At 41.8% G+C, this 23803-nt stretch overlaps 1 protein-coding gene across 22 annotated transcripts in view; it reads right to left on the bottom strand.

Moving 5' to 3' along the window:
• The window catches only part of KALRN (kalirin RhoGEF kinase), a 492818-nt gene that overhangs the window by 50207 nt on the left and 418808 nt on the right, over positions 1–23803 (bottom strand). For 15 of the 22 annotated variants that reach the window (XM_079992495.1, XM_079992497.1, XM_079992481.1 and 12 more), the window contains 2 exons: positions 1383–1666; positions 209–313 (listed from right to left, as the gene is read on the bottom strand). In XM_079992495.1, the coding sequence (XP_079848621.1) occupies positions 209–313; positions 1383–1666 (389 nt within the window). Of the gene's footprint in view, positions 1–208; positions 314–1382; positions 1667–14455; positions 14835–23803 lie in introns of those variants that run through there. The other 7 variants (XM_079992496.1, XM_079992499.1, XM_079992501.1 and 4 more) reach the window with 2 other exon arrangements.

Genomic DNA, 23803 nt, shown 5'->3' with positions numbered 1-23803 from the left:
AAAACAGATTGCTCAGTGCCATTCCTTCCGGATACAAAGTGAGGGTGTAAAATAACAAATTTCAATATATAGTACCCTACTGAAACACCATGCCTGGTTCCTTGGATTCCAGGAGGTTTTTTTTTTTTTTTTAAAAAAAAACAACAACACCACAAAAGAACACAAAGTTATTCTGAGGGAAAAAATGAAAAAAAGACCCGGGTCCTACCATGTCATCTTGTGTGGGATCATTATCAAAAATCTTCATAGGAGGAGGGAGTGGTGTATGAGATTCTTCATCTGGCTCATCTTCGCCCCAACCTTTCTTGCTCTTCTGAAAGCAAGGGAAATTTCATTATGAACAGGCAAAGTTGGATAGAATGAAAGAGTCCCTCCCATAATACGTTTATAGTGTTGGAACTCCATAATCAGAACAAATCCATTTCAGACAGAGGAATGGGTTGTTGTGACAGATATAAAAAGAATATTTATCTAGCCTGTCCCCTCTGATGCCTAGTGAGGTAGAAAGGGAATTCCCCACATAAGGGAGTCCCATGCAATTCTCTAACCCACATATTAACATCTACATAAAACATTATTTCCTTTAAAGGGGCAAGTGGATCTACAATAAGTAATTCACTGCAGCATCAGGACTTCAAATTTGCTCAGGAAAGACCACCATGCTGCTTAAAATAGCAAATGTTCTGCTAACCAGTTCTCAAGTTCCTCACTGAACTGGATCCGGCTGTCAGGCATGAAAAAAACCTCCTCCTCCTCCTCCTCTTCCTCCTCCTCCTTTTTTGAGCCTGCTACATTCCTGGGCATATATTTGAATGAGCACACTAGCTCCTTCCAGCAACCTAGTTCTATTTCTTGATTTATAGCATTCCTGCATCACTCTCACTATTGGCAGAGCAACACCTTAAATGCAGCTCCAATAGAATAATTTAAAATGCTTTGAGCAGCTATTAAAGCAGTCATAAAATACCCATAAATGCATCCATATCTGCAGCTGCAAAAGGAAGATAACAAATCTATACAAAACGACCAGGAAAAATGTGATGGAAAATAAAAATGCAAGAGCTCTGGTTCCCTTCATGATCTATGGTGTTATTTTACATCACACAGCAAAGATGGTGGACAGTAGGCAAGCCCAAGCTTTGGAAGTAAGGAGCCAACAAACATAAAGGCTGAGGCCTAGGGAGTAACTAGTCTGGATGGGGTGATACAAGAATCCTCTTTATACTGAGGACATAGGGCTTTCCCAGTTTTGATACAAGGATGGATGCTTTTCTACAGTTATTTCAAAACTTATTCCAAAACAAAGTGAAGAATCAAACAAAAGGATGCTTTATGCTCAAGTCAGCATTCTTAAAAAAAAAGGTATCAAACTATGTCCATACCTCATCTGCACTGTCTCCCTGAGGTGTGGTCTCGTCTCCAGGCTTGGGGGATCCCAGGTCAAAGCTTTTCCTTCCTTCGCGCACTTTCTTCTGCTTTTTGATGTTACTGTCTGCCTTTCCACTATTCAATCGGCGTACTGGACTGGTTAGCCATTTCTTCAGTGTGTTGGTAGAGCGCTTTGGACCAGGGGAGCTCTGGATGGAATTGATGGATGAATGAGGCTGCAAATTGGCCACCGATTCAGATTTCCCTCCATTTTCATTAGAGGATGCTGAATAGGAATCTGCCAGAACAAAATAATAAAAATGCTAAGCAAGACAGGGTATTATGTTAGACAGTTCTTTCTGGAAATGGAAGCTAATTTTGTTGATATAAATATTAAATCAGAAGGAGAGTGCTATGTTTAAAATTAGAAGAGAACACACAGTTAAGTCTAAACTAAGTGGACACTAAATGTACTCATTCCCCTTTCCACAGGTGTCCACCATCCCTTCCTGATCTGTACTTATGGAACACTCTAAATCTATTTTATTGGCTGGTCTGTTTGTCAGGTATGAATATAAGGAATCTCTTCTCCATACAAAGGACTTCACAAATCCTCAGTACTGTTACTTCTGTCCATTATGGTCAGTTGGATGTCTGTCCATACATTTGCCAAGGGAAGTTTGCTTTTTCTGGCCAAGTTAGGGGGGTGGGGCTAAGTCAACTTAACACTTCAAAGTTGCCTATCTGTAAAAACAGCTGGCATTGGCTTTTCACTGCTACTGATATTTCCAGCCAATGAATTCATATTAAGTAGCATTAAACTGACAAGAGATAAGCAACCACTGAAAATGATTCCACTCTGCTATCTTATGTACGATAGGCTTTGGACATTTTCCATTCACAGAAGCCATATGATTTGGAGGCGGGTGAATAACGCAAACTATTATCAGAATGCTGTTTGTCAGCAGATTCCAAGGTCAGACTGGTTGATCTAACATTCTGAAGATATATGCAGGATACAAGCTTGTCTTATTCCACTACCAACCATTCTAATTTTGCTGAAGTGCTTTATACTTGGTGTGTGCTCACTACAGAGTTAATAACATTTGGTACCCCAAGTTTCAGCAATACCTCCCCCAGTAAACTAGTGTTGTACTTTGGAACAGACCCAACTGTCCTCTGTCCTGGCACTTGGATCAGCCAATTACATTAGGAGTTGCTGAATTAGTTTATAAAAATACCAACATATATGTGGGGGCTTGAATGCCTGGGAAGGTGCCATATTGACATCTCTGTACAATGAAGCTTTGTTGCATCAGGACTGGAGCCCTGTGTTGAGTGAACAAGCATTGCTAACTGGAAGAACATTTTACTTGCCACACCGTATTATTTCTGCACAAAACTCCAAATGACATGCTAAAAGGTCCACAGCATGTATATGTTTGATCCAACATTCCAACTGTGCATTAATTGATGGGCAATAAAGTCATCAAGCACACCCCTCTCCTAAGTTTAAACAAGTAAGTTTCTTTGCAAAGGTACCAGTTTATGAAGCTTCTACGTAGTCGAGCAATTATTCCAAAAAATCAACCCTGCATTTACGAAAGGACTCAAAATATGCCAAGTGTATTTTGAATATGTTTCCATGTTCAGTAGTAGCCATCAATGTGGTTTTTTTAAACCAAATATTTGAGAAATATAAAAACTGGTTAGGGTTTTAATAGCAATGTATATTACACGCACACACACACACACACACGATTCTGTCCCACATGGAACCTTTGGGATTGAGAGGGTTATGCAATTAAAGCATTGTGAAGTATTTTGGAGAACTGGAACAACCTATTATGAGGGGCAAAGGGGCGCGGGTGGCGCTGTGAGTAAACCACAGAGCCTAGGGCTTGCCGATCAGAAGGTCGGCAGTTCAAATCCCCACGATGGGGTGAGCTCCCGTTGCTCGGTCCCAGCTCCTGCCAACCTAGCAGTTCGAAAGCATGTCAAAGTGCAAGTAGATAAATAGGTACTGCTCCGGTGGGAAGGTAAACAGCATTTCCGTGTGCTGCTCTGGTTTGCCAGAAGCGGCTTAGTCATGCTGGCCACATGACCCGGAAGCTGTACACCAGCTCCCTCGGCCAGCAAAGCAAGATGAGTGCCGCAACCCCAGAGTCATCCGCGACTGGACCTAATGGTCAGGGGTCCCTTTACCTTTACCTTTACAATGAGGGACAGCCAAAATGGTGCACTTCAGATGGGATGCTGGACTACTACTACCAGTATCCCTGACCACTGGCTGTGCTGGCTGGGACTGATAGGAGCTGTAGTCTAGCAACCCAAGTGGAAAGAAAAGCAGCACTGTAATAGCTAACCTTTCTCTTGTCTTTGTAACAGTTTACCCATAACACAACGTGATTAGCTGAACCCTAATTATGGTTCGTGGGTAGGTTATATGTAAGAAGTCTCCTTCCATGTTTAGGCCTGCTTAAAGAATTGAAATTCATGGACCTGCTGTTTTTGAAGACAAAAGTATCAAGGCCTGAAAGTAAAGTAAATATGATTAAAAGAAAGGGCATGCCTTAGATCAGAGTGGGTAACTCATGTAGCAGCAACTCCATGTGGACAGAGCCATCCCACTGCTATTGATTCACAAAGAACTTCCATACGCATAAACTTTCTCATTCACTTTTTAAATGGTCAGACAAATCCCAAATGCTGTGAGGAGAGTTTCCTTAGAATCACAACAGTCATTGGGACAGTTCTTGACGCACATGAGAGTATACAGAACTTAGAATACTGCACACTGAGTGCACTTGATCCAAGACTAGATATATATAAAGATATGGTAATTTTAAGGCTTCTGATGTGTTCATATATACTGGTAGATCCTTTGCTAATTTGGTAGGTTAAGTTATTAGCAGTGAAAATATCACCAAAAAGTATGTGACTACAGTTTCAAGTTCAACAACTTTGAGTGGACCAATCCTTAAAAAAGGTCAGGCAAAATGGTTCAACCCTTATGCATGTCCACTTCATCAAATCTAGCCCTCTTTGAAAAAAGTTTGGACACCCCTGCCTTAGTGGAACCGCTACTGCAAGTCAAAGCATCCACTTTTCAACCATCTTCTACCAACCTATGCAACCAGGGCCATCTTTGCCTGGGGGTGCAAGGCACCTGGGCGTCAAATTCTGGGGGGTGCCAGGTGCCCGCCGCTGAAGCCACCTAAGCTCTTAACTATCTACCTGTTACGAAATAATAAATAATTTTGATCAAGCTAGAAAAACAAAATACATATATACCTATGTACAGTGGTACCTCTGGTTAAGAACTTAATTCGTTCTGGAGGTCCATTCTTAACCTGAAACTGTTCTTAACCTGAAGCACCACTTTAGCTAATGGGGCCTCCCACTGCCGCTGTGCCACCGTCGTAGGATTTCTGTTCTCATCCTGAAGCAAAGGATGAGAAAGAAGTAAGAAAGAAGGGAAAGACAGGGTGGGGGCTGAATTTTTAAGGGATGAAAGATTATTATGTCAAGAGCAGACTGTTTGGGTGAGTATTAACAGATCAAGTGGGGGGAGTATTAACAGATCAATATTTAAGGCAATAATATGACTTTAGTCAGTTCAACAGTAGAAGACAATAATCTAAAACATAAAATTCAGCTAGGCAAGTAACTTCCGCCACTTACATAAAATTTTATAACCTCAAACCAAAAGCATCAATCAAAGAATGCTATCTCCAACAGATAAACTGTAGGCTGAGATAAGTTCCCTTTTGAAAACTGGGGCTTTGTCAAAAAATACTTTCAAAGTTAGGGCTGAAGATAATTCCAGGTACTTCATTAAGCTGTGACACCACAACTCCACAGAACCTATTTCATAAAGTGTATATACCACTAGATCACAAGGAAAAACCTCACATGTCCTGTATTTCAGGATGGCTCTGCTTTCTAAAGCCACAGCTCTACAGCAGCCCTTTTTGACTGACTGACAACAGTGTAATGCCACAAGGTGATATTTACCTACGGTTACTTGTTCTTGTAAATGTCATGGAAACTGGTTCTTAGCTGCAGACCCAATTGATTTAAAGGCTTCATCAAAAGGTGTGGATTTTTGTGCATAATTATTTTAGGACTACATACCTTACTCCGAGTAAGAAAGAAAGACAGAGAAGCCATCAACATTTTTACCTTGATGCCACTCACAAGTTTAAGTCACAACCTGTCTGCCTGCTTCAAGGATGAGCAAGAAACTTCAAACCTCCAAAATGGACCATAAACACACCTCAAACAGAAACAGACTAAATACAAAGTGACAGTTTGCAAACCTGTTATTACTTAGATCCAGAAAGGAACAGAAAGCTTGTTTTAATTCTAATGTTTTGTTTATTTCATCCAGGCTGTCTAGGCCAGGAAGAAATTTTACTATCAAAACGTTAGTGTGCAAGAATTTGCCTTCCCAGCCCATTAGAGAAATTGTGATTATGAGATTAACATGATTTAAAAAAAAAAAAAAACCACACCTAGCAAACCTTCACTGAAACTCATTCTGCTCATCTTACAGTGGTTTCATTGATCATGCATTTTAGAGACGTCTCTTATTTAAGTAAGAAAGCTTGGAGCAACATGAACTAATCAACTTATAGTACCGTCATATAACTATTATTTACTCTGATTGAAAAATGGAATTCTGCCAATTCAAACAATCAATGCCTTATCAGGAGAACTCCTTAAAAAAAATAGCTTGCCTATCCCACCAAAATCCCAGATCTAAGGTTTAAGCACCCAAGAAAGGCAAAAGCAATTATCTTTCATTGAACCAATTTCTGCTGGCAAACATATTTTTAGCTGCAAAAACATACGTATTTTTCGCTCTATAAGACACACCAGACCACAAGACGCACCTAGTTTTTGGAGGCGGAAAACAAGAAAAAAAAAATTCTGAATCTCAGAAGCCAGAACAGCAAGAGGGATCTCTGCGCAGTGAAAGCAGCAATCCCTCTTGCTGTTCTGGCTTCTGGGATAGCTGCGCAGCCTGCATTCGCTCCATAAGAAGCACACACATTTCCCCTTACTTTTTAGGAGGGGAAAAGTGAGTCTTATAGAGCAAAAAATACGGTATATATCAGAAACTGAACCTGTTCTATGGACTGGTAAGGAAAGAGACCTCAGGTCTGTAGTGTAACATATGCTACCTATATGAGGCCCTGGCATCTTCAAATGAAGAGTCCTGAGTAGTATGCTAGGAAAGATGTGTATAGAAACCATTGAGCTACTAGGTATTAAAAATGGTACTGGGTCATACTGACTTACACCAATGAGTCATGAGAGCAAAGACCAAAAGCCCATGGTTGATAACTACAGTATATCTGCCCCCAGCAACTAATGATTCCGACCGTAATGAAAGGTGGTCTGAACTTTCGTCTTGGCTTCATGATCTTCAAACAACTAACCCAGGACTTCCTCAAATCCTCTTAGGCGACTTTAACGCAAGAATAGGTCCCAATGACGATGCTATATTATCTCCCGCAGCACTCCTGGATAATCCCCTGCAGCCCCCCTGGGGAAACAGAAGCTCTCTTGATCCCATAACAAATGCGTCGGGGAGGCTGATGGCCCAATTGACCATTGAAAACGATCTCTGCATCGCAAATGGCAACGTTACTCCCTTGTCCTCAAATTCTGCTCTCTTCTCAATCTGACCCGCAAAACTGTTTTTAACTTAGAGTGTATTAGCCCGGTGGCCCTACCTTCAATCAAAAAGAAGTTACAGCAACTTGATTTCTCTAACACAGCTTCCCATGCAAGAGGGCCGTGTTCAGGCTTAGCCCTAGCTATTCCACCCCCTGAAGGGATCCCTCCATACTGCTTTACAATTCCTTCGGAGGCTAGGCGAAGGGCCTTCACCTGTGCCCGTCTCAACTGTTTCCCTACAGCAGTTTTGTCGGGTCGCTATTCCAGAGCTCCCATCGCAAATAGAACATGCACCTGCAACGACACGGCTCTGGAGAATATGGAACATGTAATGCTCTTCTGTACCAACTGGACAGATGAAAGATCTCGGTTTCTAATTCCTCTCGTGAACAAGTTTCATCTCCCAATCCAGCCCTGGATAGTGTCCCTTCTTCTGCAGGATTCAGACTGTTGGATTACCGAGATGACAGCTAACTTCCTGCTTAGTGTGATGAAGAGGAAAGTGGCACCAACTTCTTCTTTAACACCACAGCCGTAGTCGATATGCCGCACAATCGAACCTGTTTTTGCATTCTCTGTCACTCGATGTTTTAAATCCCCTGTCACTTTTGTTATCCTCGTATTCGCCTTGGACGATATCTACCTTTACCTCCCGCCCTATTTTATGCTGTTATTTCTATGTATATTATGCTATGGCCACATGGCTAATGCAATAATAAAGTTGTTGAAGAGTCATGAGAGCAGTTTATTACATAACCAATAATAGGATCCTCCTGCATACTCCAAGTCTTGCACCACCTTAGTTTTCTTACAGAAGTGAAGAGCAATTTTGGAAATTACAAGGATGTGCTCCTAGTTAAATTTTATACTCAAGTATTTATCAAACAATGCTTCTTTAGTGTTCTGATATGCTGCAAGAAAAAATAGGCACCCTAAAATTTTACACATGACCTTACTCTGGACTGCAATGTATTTAATGAATGACTCCCTATAGGTAAAAAGAATAACAAGGATGCAGTGAAACTTAGAATCGTAGAGTTGGAAGGGACCCCAAGGGTCATCTAGGTCAACTCCCTGCAATGCAGGAATCTCAGCTAAAACATCCATCCAACCTCTGTTTAAAAAACCTCCAAGGAAGAAGAGTCCACCACCTTCTGAAAAAGACCATTTCATTGTTGAACAGCTCTTACGTCAGAAAGTTCTTCCTGATGTTTAGTCAGAATCTCCCTTTTTTTTTTAACTTAAAGCCACTGGTCCAAGCCTCTTTTTTTTTTTTTTTTTTAACTTGAAGCCACTGGTCCAAGCCTCCAGAGCAGAAGAAAACAAGCTTGCTCCATCTTCCATGTGACAGCCCTTTAGATATTTGAAGATGGTTATCATATCTTCTCTCGGTCACCTCTTTTCCAGGCTAAACATGCCCAGCTCCTCAGCTGTTCCTCATAAGGCTGGTTTCCAGACTCTTGATCACCCTCCTCTGCACACATTTCAGTTACTGTGTTCAGCCCACAGCATTATCCTGATCCACCAAGCTTGCAACTCTATCAAACAATAAATTAGATTTGTCTGGCAGGACTTGTTTTTGGGAAACCAGTGCTGGGTTGGTCTTAGTAATCACAGCATCCTTTTCTAAGTGCTCACAGACCAAGTGCTTAATTATCTGTTCTAGGACCTTTCCTGGTATCGACATCAAACTGACTGGTCAGTAGTTACCTGGGTCTTCATGAAATCAACACTAGAATCTACACAGTACAGTGGTGCCTCAGGTTACATACACTTCAGGTTACAGACTCCGCTAACCCAGAAATATTACCTCGGGTTAAGAACTTTGCTTCAGGATGAGAACAGAAATTGTGCTCCAGCGGCGCGGCAGCAGCGGGAGGCCCCATTAGCTAAAGTGGTGTTTCAGGTTAAGAACAGTTTCAGGTTAAGAACGGACCTCCGGAACGAATTAAGTACTTAACCCGAGGTACCCCTGTATAAAATTTACTTGCGCTTCCATGGTAAAATCTGAGCTGTGTGAATTTAAGGAAGTTACCACTACCAAACAAATAGATTACTGCTACCAAAAAAGTAAGGGACGTGGGTGGCACTGTGGTCTAAACTACAGAGCCTAGGGCTTGCTGATCAGAAGGTTGGCAGTTTGAATCCCCGCGACGGGCTGATCACCCATTGTTCGGTCCCAGCTCCTGCCCACCTAGCAGTTCAAAAGCACGTCAAGTGCAAGTAGATAAATAGGTACTGCTCCGGCAGGAGGGTAAACAGTGCTTCCATGCACTGCTCTGGTTCACCAGAAACGGCTTAGTCATGCTGGCCACATGACCTGGAAGATGTCTGTGGACAAACGCCAGCTCCCTCAGCCAGTATAGCGAGATGAGTGCGCAACCCCAGAGTCGTTCGTGACTGGACCTAATGGTCAGGGGTACCTTTATTTTTAACCAAAAAAAGTAGTAGTTTGCCAGGACACAAAACCAGTAGGAACTGGATAGCCTTTTAAGATTGCTCTCTTCAAAAATTGGAAATGTCTATTTAGAAAGCTTTCCCCAAACTTCTGACAGCAGAGGCACACTGATCTACCCCTGAATTAAACTGGGAGGAGCACATCAGTCTTAAAACCCCATTAGTTTACTTTTAGGGTGTAAGTGTAAGAGAGGAATCCACCCTTAGAAGAGCCTATCCATGCTTTCTGCATGAAGTCACTGATCATTCTGACATGTTTCCTGACTGAACACTGAGTCATGTAAAACCACCTCTCTCGCCTCTTGCCATTGCTTTTTGGTTAGACGTAGGCCAGCACCAGCAGCTCCTCATATGCTGAGTAAAGGTGGCCAGGGAGAACATGTGGTTTTGAATTTCATAGAATTGGATCAGTTTGGCCTTTTAAAAACAAACCAACAAAAATAAACTATTTCTCATGCCCAGCAGATGCTAGCTAATTTATTTTAGTTTATTTATTACATTTTATCCCATTCTTACTTCAGGGAGATCAAGACAGTTTACATTTTTTTAGCCCTCACAACAAAAGCTCTCTGGTAGCTTAGGCTGAGAAAGTTTGGCTTGCCCAAGGTCACTCAGACACTTTCCATGACTGAGTGGAGATTTGAACCCAGGTATTCTACATAGAGAAACTTTCAGGAACAGCAGCATGGTTAATCATTTGCAAATGGTCACAACTGACAGCTAGCAAGACTGTGAGCCAACCAACATAATTACAGGTGGAAGGCATAGCAAACAATCAGGTGGCAGGCAATTATTTCATAGCATACGAGTATGAAAACAATTTTCTTCGTGAACTCTGTTGACTTCTGTTCTTAACAAGCTGGTGTCTATAGAGTCTTTTCTGCTTCATGTAGTTGTTCAAGCCAACCAAGCAGGAAAATTAACTCGTTTCATTGATCCCTACAGAAATCCTCTTGAAAGAACACAAGTCATGGACCATTAACCAGACAGCTTTTCCACTTCTGCAAGGAAAGGATGGGATTTGGGGAACTGGGGAAGCTACAGGTATAACTAGCTGCTCCTGCCTACTTGATTTGCAGCTTGAGAGAAGGGAGGCTGTTCCAGGAATTTGGCCGAGTTCCTTGAAATTATGACTCACAGCAACCTTCTCTATTCCTTTCATCCTCTGAATATAAATTATCATCCCCAAGTTGTGTGACAAAGGTGTATTGAAGTCAACATGATCAGTCAGCTATTTAAAAGTATTAATTTGTTCCTGCCCTTTCTGGGTCAACTCTGGATGATTTCAGATAACAAAAAACAATGCAGCAGGCATCTAAAAGCCTGCCACATAGTGCCTGCCACTACATTGAAAGTGGCTGACAGAAGCCTTCAACCACACAATTAAGCCCAGTAGGGTGATTTTATTGTTTTTAGAGTTTGCTGAAACAATGTTATTGTTTTTAGAACTTTGCTGAAATGATTTTTTTTTAAGAACAGGGATTTTTTTTAGAACACGGAAAATTCCCTTTTAAAGCTCTGTAGCTATATAGCCACACTAGCTTAACAAATGGAACTGTTCTTTAGCATCCACACACATGCTACTGCAGGACTTTCTGCTTATTAATTTCTCCCACTGACAATTTGTGAGTAGTTTACTAACCATACCAGTATGATCAGAGGGGGCTCTGTTAGAAGAATGCTTAGCCACTTTTTGACTCACTTTGTATAGGATGGTGCTGGCCTTGGATGATGTAATCTGTTCTAATAAGAAATTTGTTTCATTAACAGATGAACTGGAAAGGACCTTCACAGCTGAATTTGAGAGCCAGCAAATGAAGATGCTCTCTGATGCGCTCTGTGAAACAATGGAGCCTGTGTTGAGCTGACAGCTGCTTGGAAAACATGTGTATTATAGCTACATTACAACAACTGCTACTCTGAATTATTCGGAAAATGGGTGGGGATGATACTCTCCCCCCCAGCATAAAACATCGCTGTATCAACAAGGGATTTTCAGAAGGAAATAAAACTGGCAATGCTAATTGAGCCACTGAAACTGCTACATTTTTCTCCAACTCCAACAGGATTGAAAGAAATCGAAGACAAAGTTTAATTATAGTTGGATACACATTTTATTGAAAACTCTTATAATTCTGAACAAAATATGAGGGACAGCAATACATTCTCATATAAAAAGCAAGATTTATAGAATGCCTGCTTAGTTTGAGAAAGTGAAAACAACCAGGTTCATGTGTCTGCATCAGGGATTCAGCATGTGCTGGGGCGGGGAGAAGCAGAGAAAGAATAGAATAGGTGCTGCAAGCACCAACCTGTCTGCTGAAAGGAACTGATGTATGATTATATATATATATAAAATTATTACACTGAAGTCTCAACAATGCAACTTTTGTATGCAGTTTTCCAGGGTGACTATTTTCCAGATATTCTCCAAGGGATGCGAAAATGGGTCTGGTCACATGGTTCAAGCAGTTTTCCTTCATATGAGGAAACACCGACAGCATTAGGTCTGCTATTTCTATGTATAGTGCCTATGACATGAAATGAGTGCTGTAGAAGATTATAGAAAGTCTCAACAAAAGATAGCACTTAAATATGAGTTCTATGCATACCTGCACAGGTGATTGAAAGGAGTCTTCCTCAACCTGGTGCCTGCCCCTCCAGTTACAGGACGCCTAGCTCCATCATTTCTGACTGTTGTCCATACTGGCAGGGGCTAATGGAAATTAAGAGTTCAACTAGTTTTGGAGGTTGAGAAGCCTGGGTTAAAGAGTCAGACCCAATTCAAGTCACCTCTTACTGGATATTATCTACCAGTAAACAAAGTATGGTCATTTGACCTTTTGATCCATCCATTGATGGGCAATATTATTGATGGGACTTACAACTGCCTCTTTTTTTCTTCCTCCAATATAACATAACTTGGCCCAGGGTTATGGGCTAAACAGTATGCAATATTTAATAGCAACACATAGAAGTGAGCTGGGCTCAAAAATGTCTAAAAGAGGCTTTCAAGGAAAAAAGTAACAGTGGCTTTATTCCAGGTAGCATGAAAGCATTTTGTACAGCACACGCACAAAATTAAGTTTCATTAAATCACCTATCACATCACGTAGTAGGCAACTGATAGACCACCACCCTGACAAATACAGTTCCATGGCACTGAAACAAGCCCTTCTGAACCTAGCTATTGCATTCAGTCACCAGTCTTGCTAAAACTTGATCCTCCCACCGGGTAGATATAATTCTCAGATTGCAAGATGAGCCAATTCTCCACATAATCACCCTCTCAAACAATGAAGAAAGAGTGGTAACCAATTAAATCTAAATAAAATAATTTAACATTGACTACTAATAGAGATGCTATTTGTAAGCAATTCACACACATATATTATGTTCATATATGCACTGCCCCAGAAATTGCCCTACTGCTCCATGAAGAAACCAAGAGAGAACTCTCCTTTCTTACAAATGGTTAGATGCACACACACTGGGTCCTACCCAACTTTGGAGGGGGCCCAGCACACACATGTGATGTCATGTGGTAGGAGGAAGCCCAATGGGGCCAGCCGCAGCCATGGGGAGGCTCGCCATGGCCCGCCACAGCCTCAAAAAGGCCTGCCAGGACCTTGGGAGGGTCCGCCAGGACCTGTTGCAGGTGCAGGAAGATCTAATGGGCCCCACTGTGACTGAAGAATGCTGAGGGGGCTCAGCCCTCTCCTTGAAAATTTTGAGGCAGGCTCGGCCCCCTGCCCCAAATTTTTGGGTGGCCTCCCCCCCCCCCCCGATGGTGCCCCTGGTTAGACATGAATAAATGCCGAATGGCTTGCCTGCTAACCTAAGGTTACCAGATTTTTTTCAATGAATCAGGGGATACTATAAATAAATAAATAAATACTTCATGTCCGGGACATTGATGCTGCAGCGAAGGCAGTGGCAGAGTGGCAGCCGCCGCCTTGACCTCAACCGCCATGTTTCCCCTTCCTCCGAGGCTTCTATCTCCTTTCTCCATGAGCCTGGGCAGCCCCTGAGTTGTTGGTTCTTCGGTGGTGGTGGTGAGGAAGCAGTGTGTGGTGGGTCAGGCATGGAAGGTAGAGGAAGGCCAAGAGTGGCGGCGGCGAGGCTCGGGCAGCACGATGCCTCCCTTCTCATCGGAGCAGCCCAATCCCATTCCTACTTGCGTGCAAGCAGGAGGGGGTGGGGATCCCTCAATTGGGAAAGGAGGTTTTGCATGGGTCTATGGAGCAGCCCTGATCCCAACTCCTACTTGTGTGCAAGCAGGAGGGGGCAGGGATCTCTCAGTTAAGCAGTGTGACGCCTCCCTTCCCATAGGAGCAGCTCCAATCCCATTCCTACTTGCCTGCAAGCAGGAGGGGGTGGGGATTCCTCAGCTGGGAAGGGAGGCTTCCTGTTGCCTAACTGAGAGATCCCTGCCCCCTCCTGCTTGCACGCAAGTAGGAGTTGGGAGGCTGCTCTGATAGGCAGCATGAAGCCTTCCTTCGCAGCTTAGTTGCTGGGGTCAGGGAAGGTGGAGGCAGCCCGGAAGCTGCATCTTAGAGCCCCTGCACCACCACCATATGGGGACTTCCAAGCAGCTCCTGAAGCCAGCCAGAGGCAACTGCTCCGGGCTGCTGAAACTGCCGCTGCTGCGTTTCCCGGGGACATTAGATGAAATCCGGGGACATTCTGGGGATGGAATTTGTCCGGGGACTGTCCCTGGGAAACGGGGACATCTGGTAACCCTATGCTAACCTCCTCTGATTAGATTCCTGAGAACATTCATTATGGATAAAGTCAGTTCTGCATGTACCTCTAACATTTATTGCCTTTAAAATCAGAGTAGAAAATCAGTTATTTGGTACAGTGGTTAAAATGCTATCATTTTAACAAAAAAGATAATTAAGGTGATTTTTAATTATTTCGAAACTCTGTGTACAATGAATTAAATCTATACAAACCTATTTATTTAGAAAGTACACTTAAGATTATTTTCAAATCAGCAGCTTGGACTCCAAAGCTGCTATGTGTTGAAAAATACCATTACAATACAAAGTCAGTCTTCTAATCAGTGAAGCCCCCTCTGCTGGTAGCACTTTCTCTCTGGACCAATCGGGAAGCAGAGTGGTGTGATAATGTTCGGGTTCCGAAGTTACAGCTGCCCCCAGCCATAGTTCCTTACTGAAGACTCACAGGGCGTGGGGCAGAGCCAGTGGATGTGCTAAATCCATGTGCGCAGGGCCTTCTAAAAAGCAGTCCAACAAATCAACCCCAAAGTCACGTGCGCACACACTTTTTCAAGTTCCCCTGAACTCTTCATCAGGCTATATGGTAAAAAAACACAAAGGGGAGAGAGAAAAGAGGCTGTTGTTCAAGCCATCTGGGTCTGCATGTGGTAGGTGTCTTTAGTTTGAGGAAGACGTAGCAGAACTCAAAGAGATACTTTTAACTTCAGGATACTCTACAATGATATTATTGCACCAAATGGAGTATAACATCCACCTGTGATTATTCAACTGTCTTAAAGAAACCAGTTAAAGAAATTTCCTCAGTTTCTTGTTATATGTAATATTTAATATCTATTCATAGGCTCGCCCAAATTAAATAATTTCTTTTTGTCCATCAGATGCCAAGACTTAATTAGCAAATAACCTTCTATGTGCACTGAAGCAAGAAGATTTGTGTATTAACCCTTACGTTTCATTCCAAAGAACATACAAGTTTGACAAAGTGCACAAAAACTGCTACAGTAAAAAATGGATAGCTTACACCAATATTCAGCTTGCAATTGTTGGCTTGTGAATTAAATATGCATACTTGAGGTTTATACTGGCACCAAGAGGAAGACAGAAAATACAAACACACCCTTCTTGTAACCAGGGTGTGAAAGGGGCCCAGTTAATCTCTCTTTGATTCAGAAGGTAAGGTACGGTAAGTTTAAAAAGAAAAAACAACCCTGCACAGGTTAAACTTATTGTAAATTGCCACATTATTTTCTGAATCAATTGGCAGTTTAACAATACTTCTATAAATAAAATAAACAAAACTTCTAATGGTGAATCTCATTTGATCTCGTGTGTTGTTTTTTTGGTAACCCATTGTTTTCTCAGCTGGGAGTTATTTGTGAAACTTTGGTTCTTTACAAGACTTCTTTTCCTTCCTTATTTTTACATGCTTCTTTGCACCACTTTTCAAAGTCAAGGACACTCAAAATAATAAAAAGGATGCCTACACCTGGTTTAACATCAATGACCTTTAACATTAACTACATTTATTCAGTTTGCCTTACTGCAAACAGTCCATAAAGCAAGTGTGGGGAAGCTTTTTCAATCTGAGGGGCATATTCCCTCATAAGGAACCCTACAGGAGCCACATATGTATGTTGGGCAGGGTCAGGGAAAATGGGCAGGACACCTACTGTTGTACAGTAGGAAAAAGAGAAGAGTGCTACGTTCTTACTTAATATAAGGCAGGGTTATTCACTTTTGCAGACCCAGAACAAGAGACTATTTATTGATGAACACAGCAAAACAAATCGTCACAAGGAAAATGACAGTGACCATAAGAACAAGCTAAAGGATGGAGTCTTGGCTCCACTCCATAATAATACCATGACAATATTTAACGCTATCATTCTACACAGTGATTTCCACATATACACCCACCCTTTTCTATCCAGACAAACAAGAGACATTTATCACAGTTCAGCCAGAGAAAAACACTTAAGGAGGGCACGGAGCAAGGCCAGTGGTCTAGGGAAGAGTCCTATCAGACTGGAGAGAGAAGGCTGGAGGTTCTCTACAGCTGACATAAAAGTATGCCTCTTTTAAAGACTTTTAATGCTATTATTTCCCATGTCAACCCATTCTTAGTGCTACACATCCTGTAACTACACCCCCCTGACAAAGGAAAGAACTACATTTTGCAAAAAGAACCCCCCCCAAAGGACTGCAGAACTACCTGTAGCATGTGGTTTCCTCCCTATGAAAGCATCACAATGCCTACTATTGGTTGGTAAGACAGGGTTTCACCAGACCACGCATCTGAGTAATTCCAGTTGCTTCCTCATAGCTATCATTCAGGAAGCACAAGGAAACCTGAGGAACTTGTTCCACTATCTTAATCTCCACCATCTTTCCCTTGCCATGCAGAATTTCTAAAGAGCCATTTGAACACACATTTATATTCTCTGCTTTATGGTTCAACTGGAAAACTAAAATGTGAAGCCTTCAGTTCCCTGACATTTCCTTGTAGGATAATACTGTGGTGCAAATCATACCAGTGCAGGAAGGAATTTGAATCAGAAATATATTAATTTTCTTGTCAGTATTTGACCACTTCCTTAACACACAGACACACACATCTGGCACTCCTAGCATTGCTACTCTCTGGTACAGTATTTGACAGATCAGTTCTCAGAAACCCTTGAGCAACAGCCTTCAGTCACAATAGCTTCTTGTGTGTGACGTAACTATGGCTGTAACTAGAGGTCCCAAATAAAGCCTGTTGTGAGCAAGAAAGCGACGTATTATGTGTGAGAGAACACTATTAACAGCACCTCATTAGAATATATTGTGCTTGTAACCTATATATTAGGTTTTTGCATCACACAAATAATGTTCAGAATAGGGAACTTTTCATTCAAATTTAAGGAACAAGTGGCAAACCTCGTTCTAACTGCCAGTGTGCAGCCCCCACCTCTCAAAAGTGGGCCTTTGAAACTTAAGAACAGGTAGGCTGCTAGCCAGTAACCTAAGTTGCATTCAGTCACAAAAGTTTATGCTGTTACCATTAGTGTATAAAACCTTTAATGACTTAGGACCAGTTTATTTAAGGCAGGCATCCCCAAACTCGACCCTCCAGATGTTTTGGGACTACAACTCCCATCATCCCTAGCTAACAGGACCAGTGGTCAGGGATGATGGAAGCTGTAGTCCTGAAATATCTGGAGGGCCGAGTTTGGGGATGCCTGACTTAAGGGATCACTTAAAACACATGTGCCTTCTTGATCACTTCAGTCTGTGGAACTTGCACACACAATGTTTGTTCTGCATTTGTGAGGAGTCATTCCTTCGGTGTGGCAGTTCCTATGCTCTGGAACTCCCTGCCTATTGATACCAGGCAGGCACCTTTATTATGCTGTTCCTGCCTGTTTCAGCAACCTATACAGACATGTGATTTGGTTACATCTGCTTTTAAATTTGATGTTTTACCGAGTTTATTGTTTTTACGTGCTTTTAAATGTGTTTATTTTATTTTTAACTGTATCGTATCACTGATGAGTTTGCTACCCTGGGCTCCTTCAGGAGGAAGCACGGGATATAAATCCAATTAATTAATCAATCACACAGAGAGGGGGGTTGTTTCTAAATGGCATATCTTGGTCATTTTACAGGGCTGCTATGGAAACAGTTGCTTAAGAGATGCATTTACAGAAATAGAACAAATTATACAAGTTATTTTGTGTATTTATTGCAGTAAGTGAATCACTACAGTTCTTTCAACCCTGGCACGGTTATGCTAGAATTGCTTATTATTTGCTCTCACCCCTCTCCCACAATCACCTGCAGTGCTCCACTGCTAAGCAGTGCACAGATTATGTGGCATGCCTTCGCCTTGGGCAGCTGTGGGAAGCCCTAGGCATCAATTAGAAAACCGCATGCACAGTTTCCAGGAAGGACAAAACTAAGATGTTATTAGAGTTAAGGCTGTGTGTTGATCCCAGATCTCTTGGAGGGTAGTTATTATGCCTCTTCTGATTAAAGACATCACACACAATTCCATCTGGAAAACCTGTGATTCGGGACAGGCTAAAGCCTAGTTCTCACTGAGATGATAGGTCTGTGTCTGGGCACAGGTGGGGGCTCACATGATTTCAGTGTTCTTCCACTGGCATAGAAAACTGGCATCTCAGGGAAAGCATTCTAGCCTACATTTCTCCCCACCTTGTCTATTGTTTATGAACAGGATTTTTTTTTTAAAGGGATGAGCACTCAATCATAAAAGCTTCCCCATCTGCAGTGGTGTTGCCTAGACACATTCACCACCTTAGAACCATACCTCAAAAAAGCAAGTGGGACAAAAATCTAGGGACTTGAAGAAATATTTAGCTTGGTTCATTTCATGGCTGCCCAATGACACGTGACAGCTGCTCAACAGCATAATATAGACTGCCCTTAGCATCAGAGTTTGGAGGAATTCTGTACCCTACCTATAACCCTAAGTTTCTCCTTATATACAATGCCCTTCAAGTTTTTCCTCTCGTGTGTCAGACCTTGTGGTTTAGGGACAAACACGTTATGCAAGGTTCTGCAATTTACTGATACAGTGGTACCTCGGGTTAAGAATTTAATTCGTTCCGGAGGTCCGTTCTTAACCTGAAACTGTTCTTAACCTGAAGCACCACTTTAGCTAATGGGGCCTCCTGCTGCCGCTGCGCCGCCGCTGCATGATTTCTGTTCTCATCCTGAAGCAAAGTTCTTAACCCGAGGTACTATTTCTGGGTTAGCGGAGTCTGAAGCATATGTAACCTGAAGCGTATGTAACCCGAGGTACCACTGTAGATGCAAATCTTAGATTTCCTGAACTAAATTCACTTTCCCTTTGTACTGGCCACTAAAAGTCTATTGCTTAGGTATCTTAAGCTGCTAATGCATTTCACACACTTTCCCACAGGCTTCGGTCGCCAACATAGCTCAGAACTTTCTCCTACTCAAACTTTTTGAGCTTTCATAGCTTGTTTAAATAACACAGCACTGTGGTACCTTATCAGTATTGTACTTTGCACTGAGCAGCACATTGCAAATAATCATGTTCACTGCCCCTCTTTAAACTGATGAACTGCACAAATCCATCAGGACACCCTTCCTAAACATTAAAGGAAAATATTATAAAGAACCAATTGCCATTTAACCAGTTGGCATGTTATGTCCAAATTTTCAACTTAGCCATGAACTGGGCAACCCAGTAAATGTTACCACCTCAGCTTCCACATTTATAGCTTGGAAATTATATTACTATGATGACAAATATTAAGTATCTGATCACTTTAAATGATCAGTTGATTTAAGTAAATTGTTCATTCACTTCAGCAGAGTTTTTAGGAAGGGTGCAATTGCTACTGTGCAAATCATGCATTTCCCAACATGCCTGAAGAGCAAAGGAAAATGCCAGGGAAAGGTGAAGGGGAATCTAGACTTGCCAGGTTTAGGATTTTTTTCAGTTTGCATTGCAAAATTTTCTGATGGAGCAGTGTTTCCAAATGTATCGTATGCATACCTCCAGGGGTATGTGAAAATATTTCAATGGGACATGGCAGATTTTTTTGTTTTACTTTATCATAAATAAAATAGTAATATTAGGACTATCCACAAATTAACTTCACCTGGGAAAGGGTATGCCAGTAGAAATGAATGCTCAAAAGGAATATGTAATTAATTTAAGTTTGAAAAACACTGCCCTAAAGAGTGGTTTTATTTAGCTTGCCTAATATTGTATTTCCAGTTGGTATTTATTACTTGCTATTATTAATGAACTTACAAATCCATTGTGATTTAGTAAAGATTACAGCTCAAACCTGGCTAAAATACAACTTTGTCTACTATCGCTATCTACGATCTATCATCCCTGACCACTGGCCATTCTGACTGGGGCTAGATTTGGAGGGCCACAGATTTCTCATCCCCAGATTAGAGTATTAGACTAGGTCTGGGAGGTTAAAATCTCACTGAGTGACAGCAGGACAGTTACCATCTCCCAGCCTAACCTATTTGCGTGGTGAGGCCCCGGGCCCCGCAGTTCCCCCAGAAATAAACACAGAGACATGCATATGTTGGGTTAATGGGATAAATAAGGCCACAACTTTATTGGTTACATATGTGAGCGGTTTGGCTTAGGCAATTGGGTGAAGCAAGACTATATCCTGACTCCTGCAGGAAGTCTAAAAAGGTCAACCACTGATAGGGGGAGCCCTATGATATACATCAATTAAGAGCACTCCCAGGGTCACTGATGGGGTCCTGGCATGGCCCTTGCCCACACCCAGGCTTCGGACAGGAACTACACCCCCGGATCCCTTTAACGGGATACCCTTAACGTGGAGGGGCAGGCCTGAGGCAACAACTGCCCCTCCCATGACAAGGCTTACCCAATGCCTAACCTTAAAGTTGTGATGATTGCTACTAGGTAGGCGAAAACTAAATGGCTGGTGCCGATTTGCCAAGTGGAAAAATTCCTACCTGGCTCCGACAACCAGGCGACCGACATTAGTCATAGCAAGCCATAGTCATGCAATGCAAGGAAAGAGGGCTGGGAGATCCGACGAAAGGAGATGAATGGAGGCTGCCCCGAAGTCGCACCGCTGTTTAAATGGCAGGTGGCCACGCCTCCAGCTAACCCAATTGGTCAGCTGGGGGGGGCGTGACGCGGCTGGGCGTCCCACTGATGTGGGCAGCATCCCTTCACCCACTGCCTGGTAACTGGGGGGTCCCGGAACCCCTCCCGCAACGCAGCCCCCCTGGAAAAGGAGAGCTGTCCTAACAGGACTGCTATGAAAATACAATGACATAGAAGGATATGTACCACCTTGAACGCCTTGGAGGAAAGAGCAGGTATTTATGGTCATGAATCTGCTGACATCAATAAATACCTGCTCTTTCCTCCATGGCTTGTTTATGCACTGAAACAAACAGATAATTATTTTATATAGCATGTGATTTCTAGAGAGGAACTCTGGCCACCAGTTCCTTATCCCCATTTTCCCCATAATAATTTATCCACATTTCTCTCTTTTTGGTTCTTCCATTCTTGTGACCACTGTTTTACAAAACAGCATAAAAACATTGAGTTTCTTCAGAATTAGATATCTTAGAAGAGGCTTTATTGACACAAAAAAGTTTCAAGTATTAATACCCAATAGCAAGATTAAAAAAGACATTCAAATTAGTATAATTGGGGGGGGCAGAACACACAGAGAAAAAAATGTGATGACAAGATGAACAATGCTTGTGTGTCTGGGAATCAATAGAAGTCATTTACATATGAAGTAATATCTATTCAAAATACCTCAGAGCCGTTGCATTATTATAATCTATAAGGTTTATTAAAATAATAAAAAGATACATGCTTTATAAAGCAAGTCTAAAAGCAGAACGACTCTTAGAGATACAGTGGGCCCAAGAGTCAAGGTCTATCTCTCTCATTTCTTATCAAGACAACATTGTATGTTTAAAGGTCAGCACACAGCCTTAAAGGAAAAGCATCAAATTTTAAAACAGTGCCACTATACCAGGATATTTCTGACAATCAAAAGATCCTGCTAGTGGAGGTTTTTTTAGAGGTACAAATAATCTATGCGTTGAACTGCATGTTAGGGTAGTTAAATGATAGCAGATAGGGAGAAGATATACAGAGCCCAATTTGGCAGCAAAACTACTAAAGAGAAGACACAGAAACGGTAGCAGTTGATTGGTTTCTTTAGACAGGTGGGTTGCCCAGAGAGCTACAGTGAAGAATGGCTGCCTTGGCACTGACATTGTGAAGAGAAGTAAACCTGCAACAAGTAGATATCAGTGATGATGGAGTTTCAAAGTGCCTTACAGGAAAAGGATAAAAATATAAAACTACAACAAATTGTTTTTTAAAGCACCAAAACTATTCAACCAACACTAACCCACTATCAAAAACAATCAGCTAACAATAACAATTAGCCTTCCCCCTGAGCCACAAGATTTGTAGACTACCTAAAAAGTAAGCTCAGCAGTTAAAAAGTTCACAATGAGAAGAATTTGAATGTTTAAATAGTTAGAAAAAATAGAATATGCAGTAGGAATGGGAAGCCTTAGGGAACAATGGGAAGATGGATGGGAAGTCGAAGGAATAGAATTATGGAATGTATCTATTCCTTTCCCTTTCCCTTCTTTCCCTTCTTTCTTTTTTATTCTTCAGTGTGTGTGTGTGTGTGTGTGTGTGTGTATAAAACCAGTGCTCAAAAGAATGTTTTCAATGTCTTTCTTTTTGTAACCTCCTATGAGAGTCTTTGGTTAAGCACTGTTGGACATAGGTACTAAAAAAACAAAAACAAAACAAAACAAAACACCTCTCTTACTGTTTTAATTTCACAGACTCCAAAGGCTAACAATGCATGTAACCCACAAATAGTTATTTGCAATTAAGGGTAGGTTTTTACCAGTTTCTCATAGGCTGCTCCTGATGTAGAAAAGGTGAAAACAGTCAGGTTCAGAATCACAGGCCTGCACCCTTTGTTGCCACATAGGAAACACAAACAAACATGACCAGTTTGCGTTCCAGATACCATGAAAGCACTAGCTATGGGGGGGACGGGGACATTACCCTCCCCATTCCTCCTCACTCCTATCTCCTTCACATGAAGATACCTAGGTCTATAAAATGTAAAGTCAGAAGTTCAAAGCTACAACCAGATATCCTTATGATACAATGCGTCCATAAGGGGAGTGCTGTCTTTACATTAAAAGTAAGCTAGAGTTTTGTTGTAATTTTCACTTATACTCAACACTTCTGGTTTTGATGTTGTAAAAGAAAAATCTCTCTCTATCTGACTCAATGGTGGAGTCAGCAACCATTTCATCTGAAGGCAATTTAGAAATTGCTATTTTGGCCAATTTGAGAGCCCCACATATCAGCTTAAACAAAGAAAAACAAGGATGTCAGAAGATCCCATCACAGGTTGCACCATAAGTATCTTCTGCTTGACTCTGAAATGAATTGAGAGGTAGAGGGATAGAGTATGATCTCAGAGAATTTATCTGTGTGTGGCCAGCAAAAATAGATGGTGTTCCACATAATAGGTACATACCAAAACGTCATTCCAGACTGAATACATTTCTATTTCTGGTGAGGCCCTGTTCTAATATTTGAAACCCATACATTCAAGTAGCCTTGCCTGAATCTTGTGGGCACATTTTTTTGGTTTGGAAGGTACTAGTAGCCTAAGTAGGAAGTCAAGTATCAATGAGCCCAAGCTTCAGCAGAAATCTAAAGCCAAGTTTCCCCTCTTGGAAAAATTTGGTTTCACATTTTCTCTAGTCCGATTTAGATTTTCCTTGCTAATGACCTTCTACAGAGCAGGAAACACTTAAGCCATAGCTTAGCTCTACTTATCTCAACTTACATTTTCAAGGTACAAGGACATGGGAGAGTAATGCAGAAAGCAAACTGCACAGGCTTTTAAAAAGTCTCAAATACAGTGGTATCTCTGTTACAAACTTAACTCGTTCTGGAGGTCAGTTCTTAACCTGAAACTATTCTTAACCTG

The sequence above is a fragment of the Podarcis cretensis genome, assembly GCF_951804945.1.
Source record: "Podarcis cretensis genome assembly, chromosome: 1".
In the NCBI taxonomy this organism is placed as follows: domain Eukaryota; kingdom Metazoa; phylum Chordata; class Lepidosauria; order Squamata; family Lacertidae; genus Podarcis; species Podarcis cretensis.
This window is presented reverse-complemented; position numbering and strand designations above follow the sequence as displayed.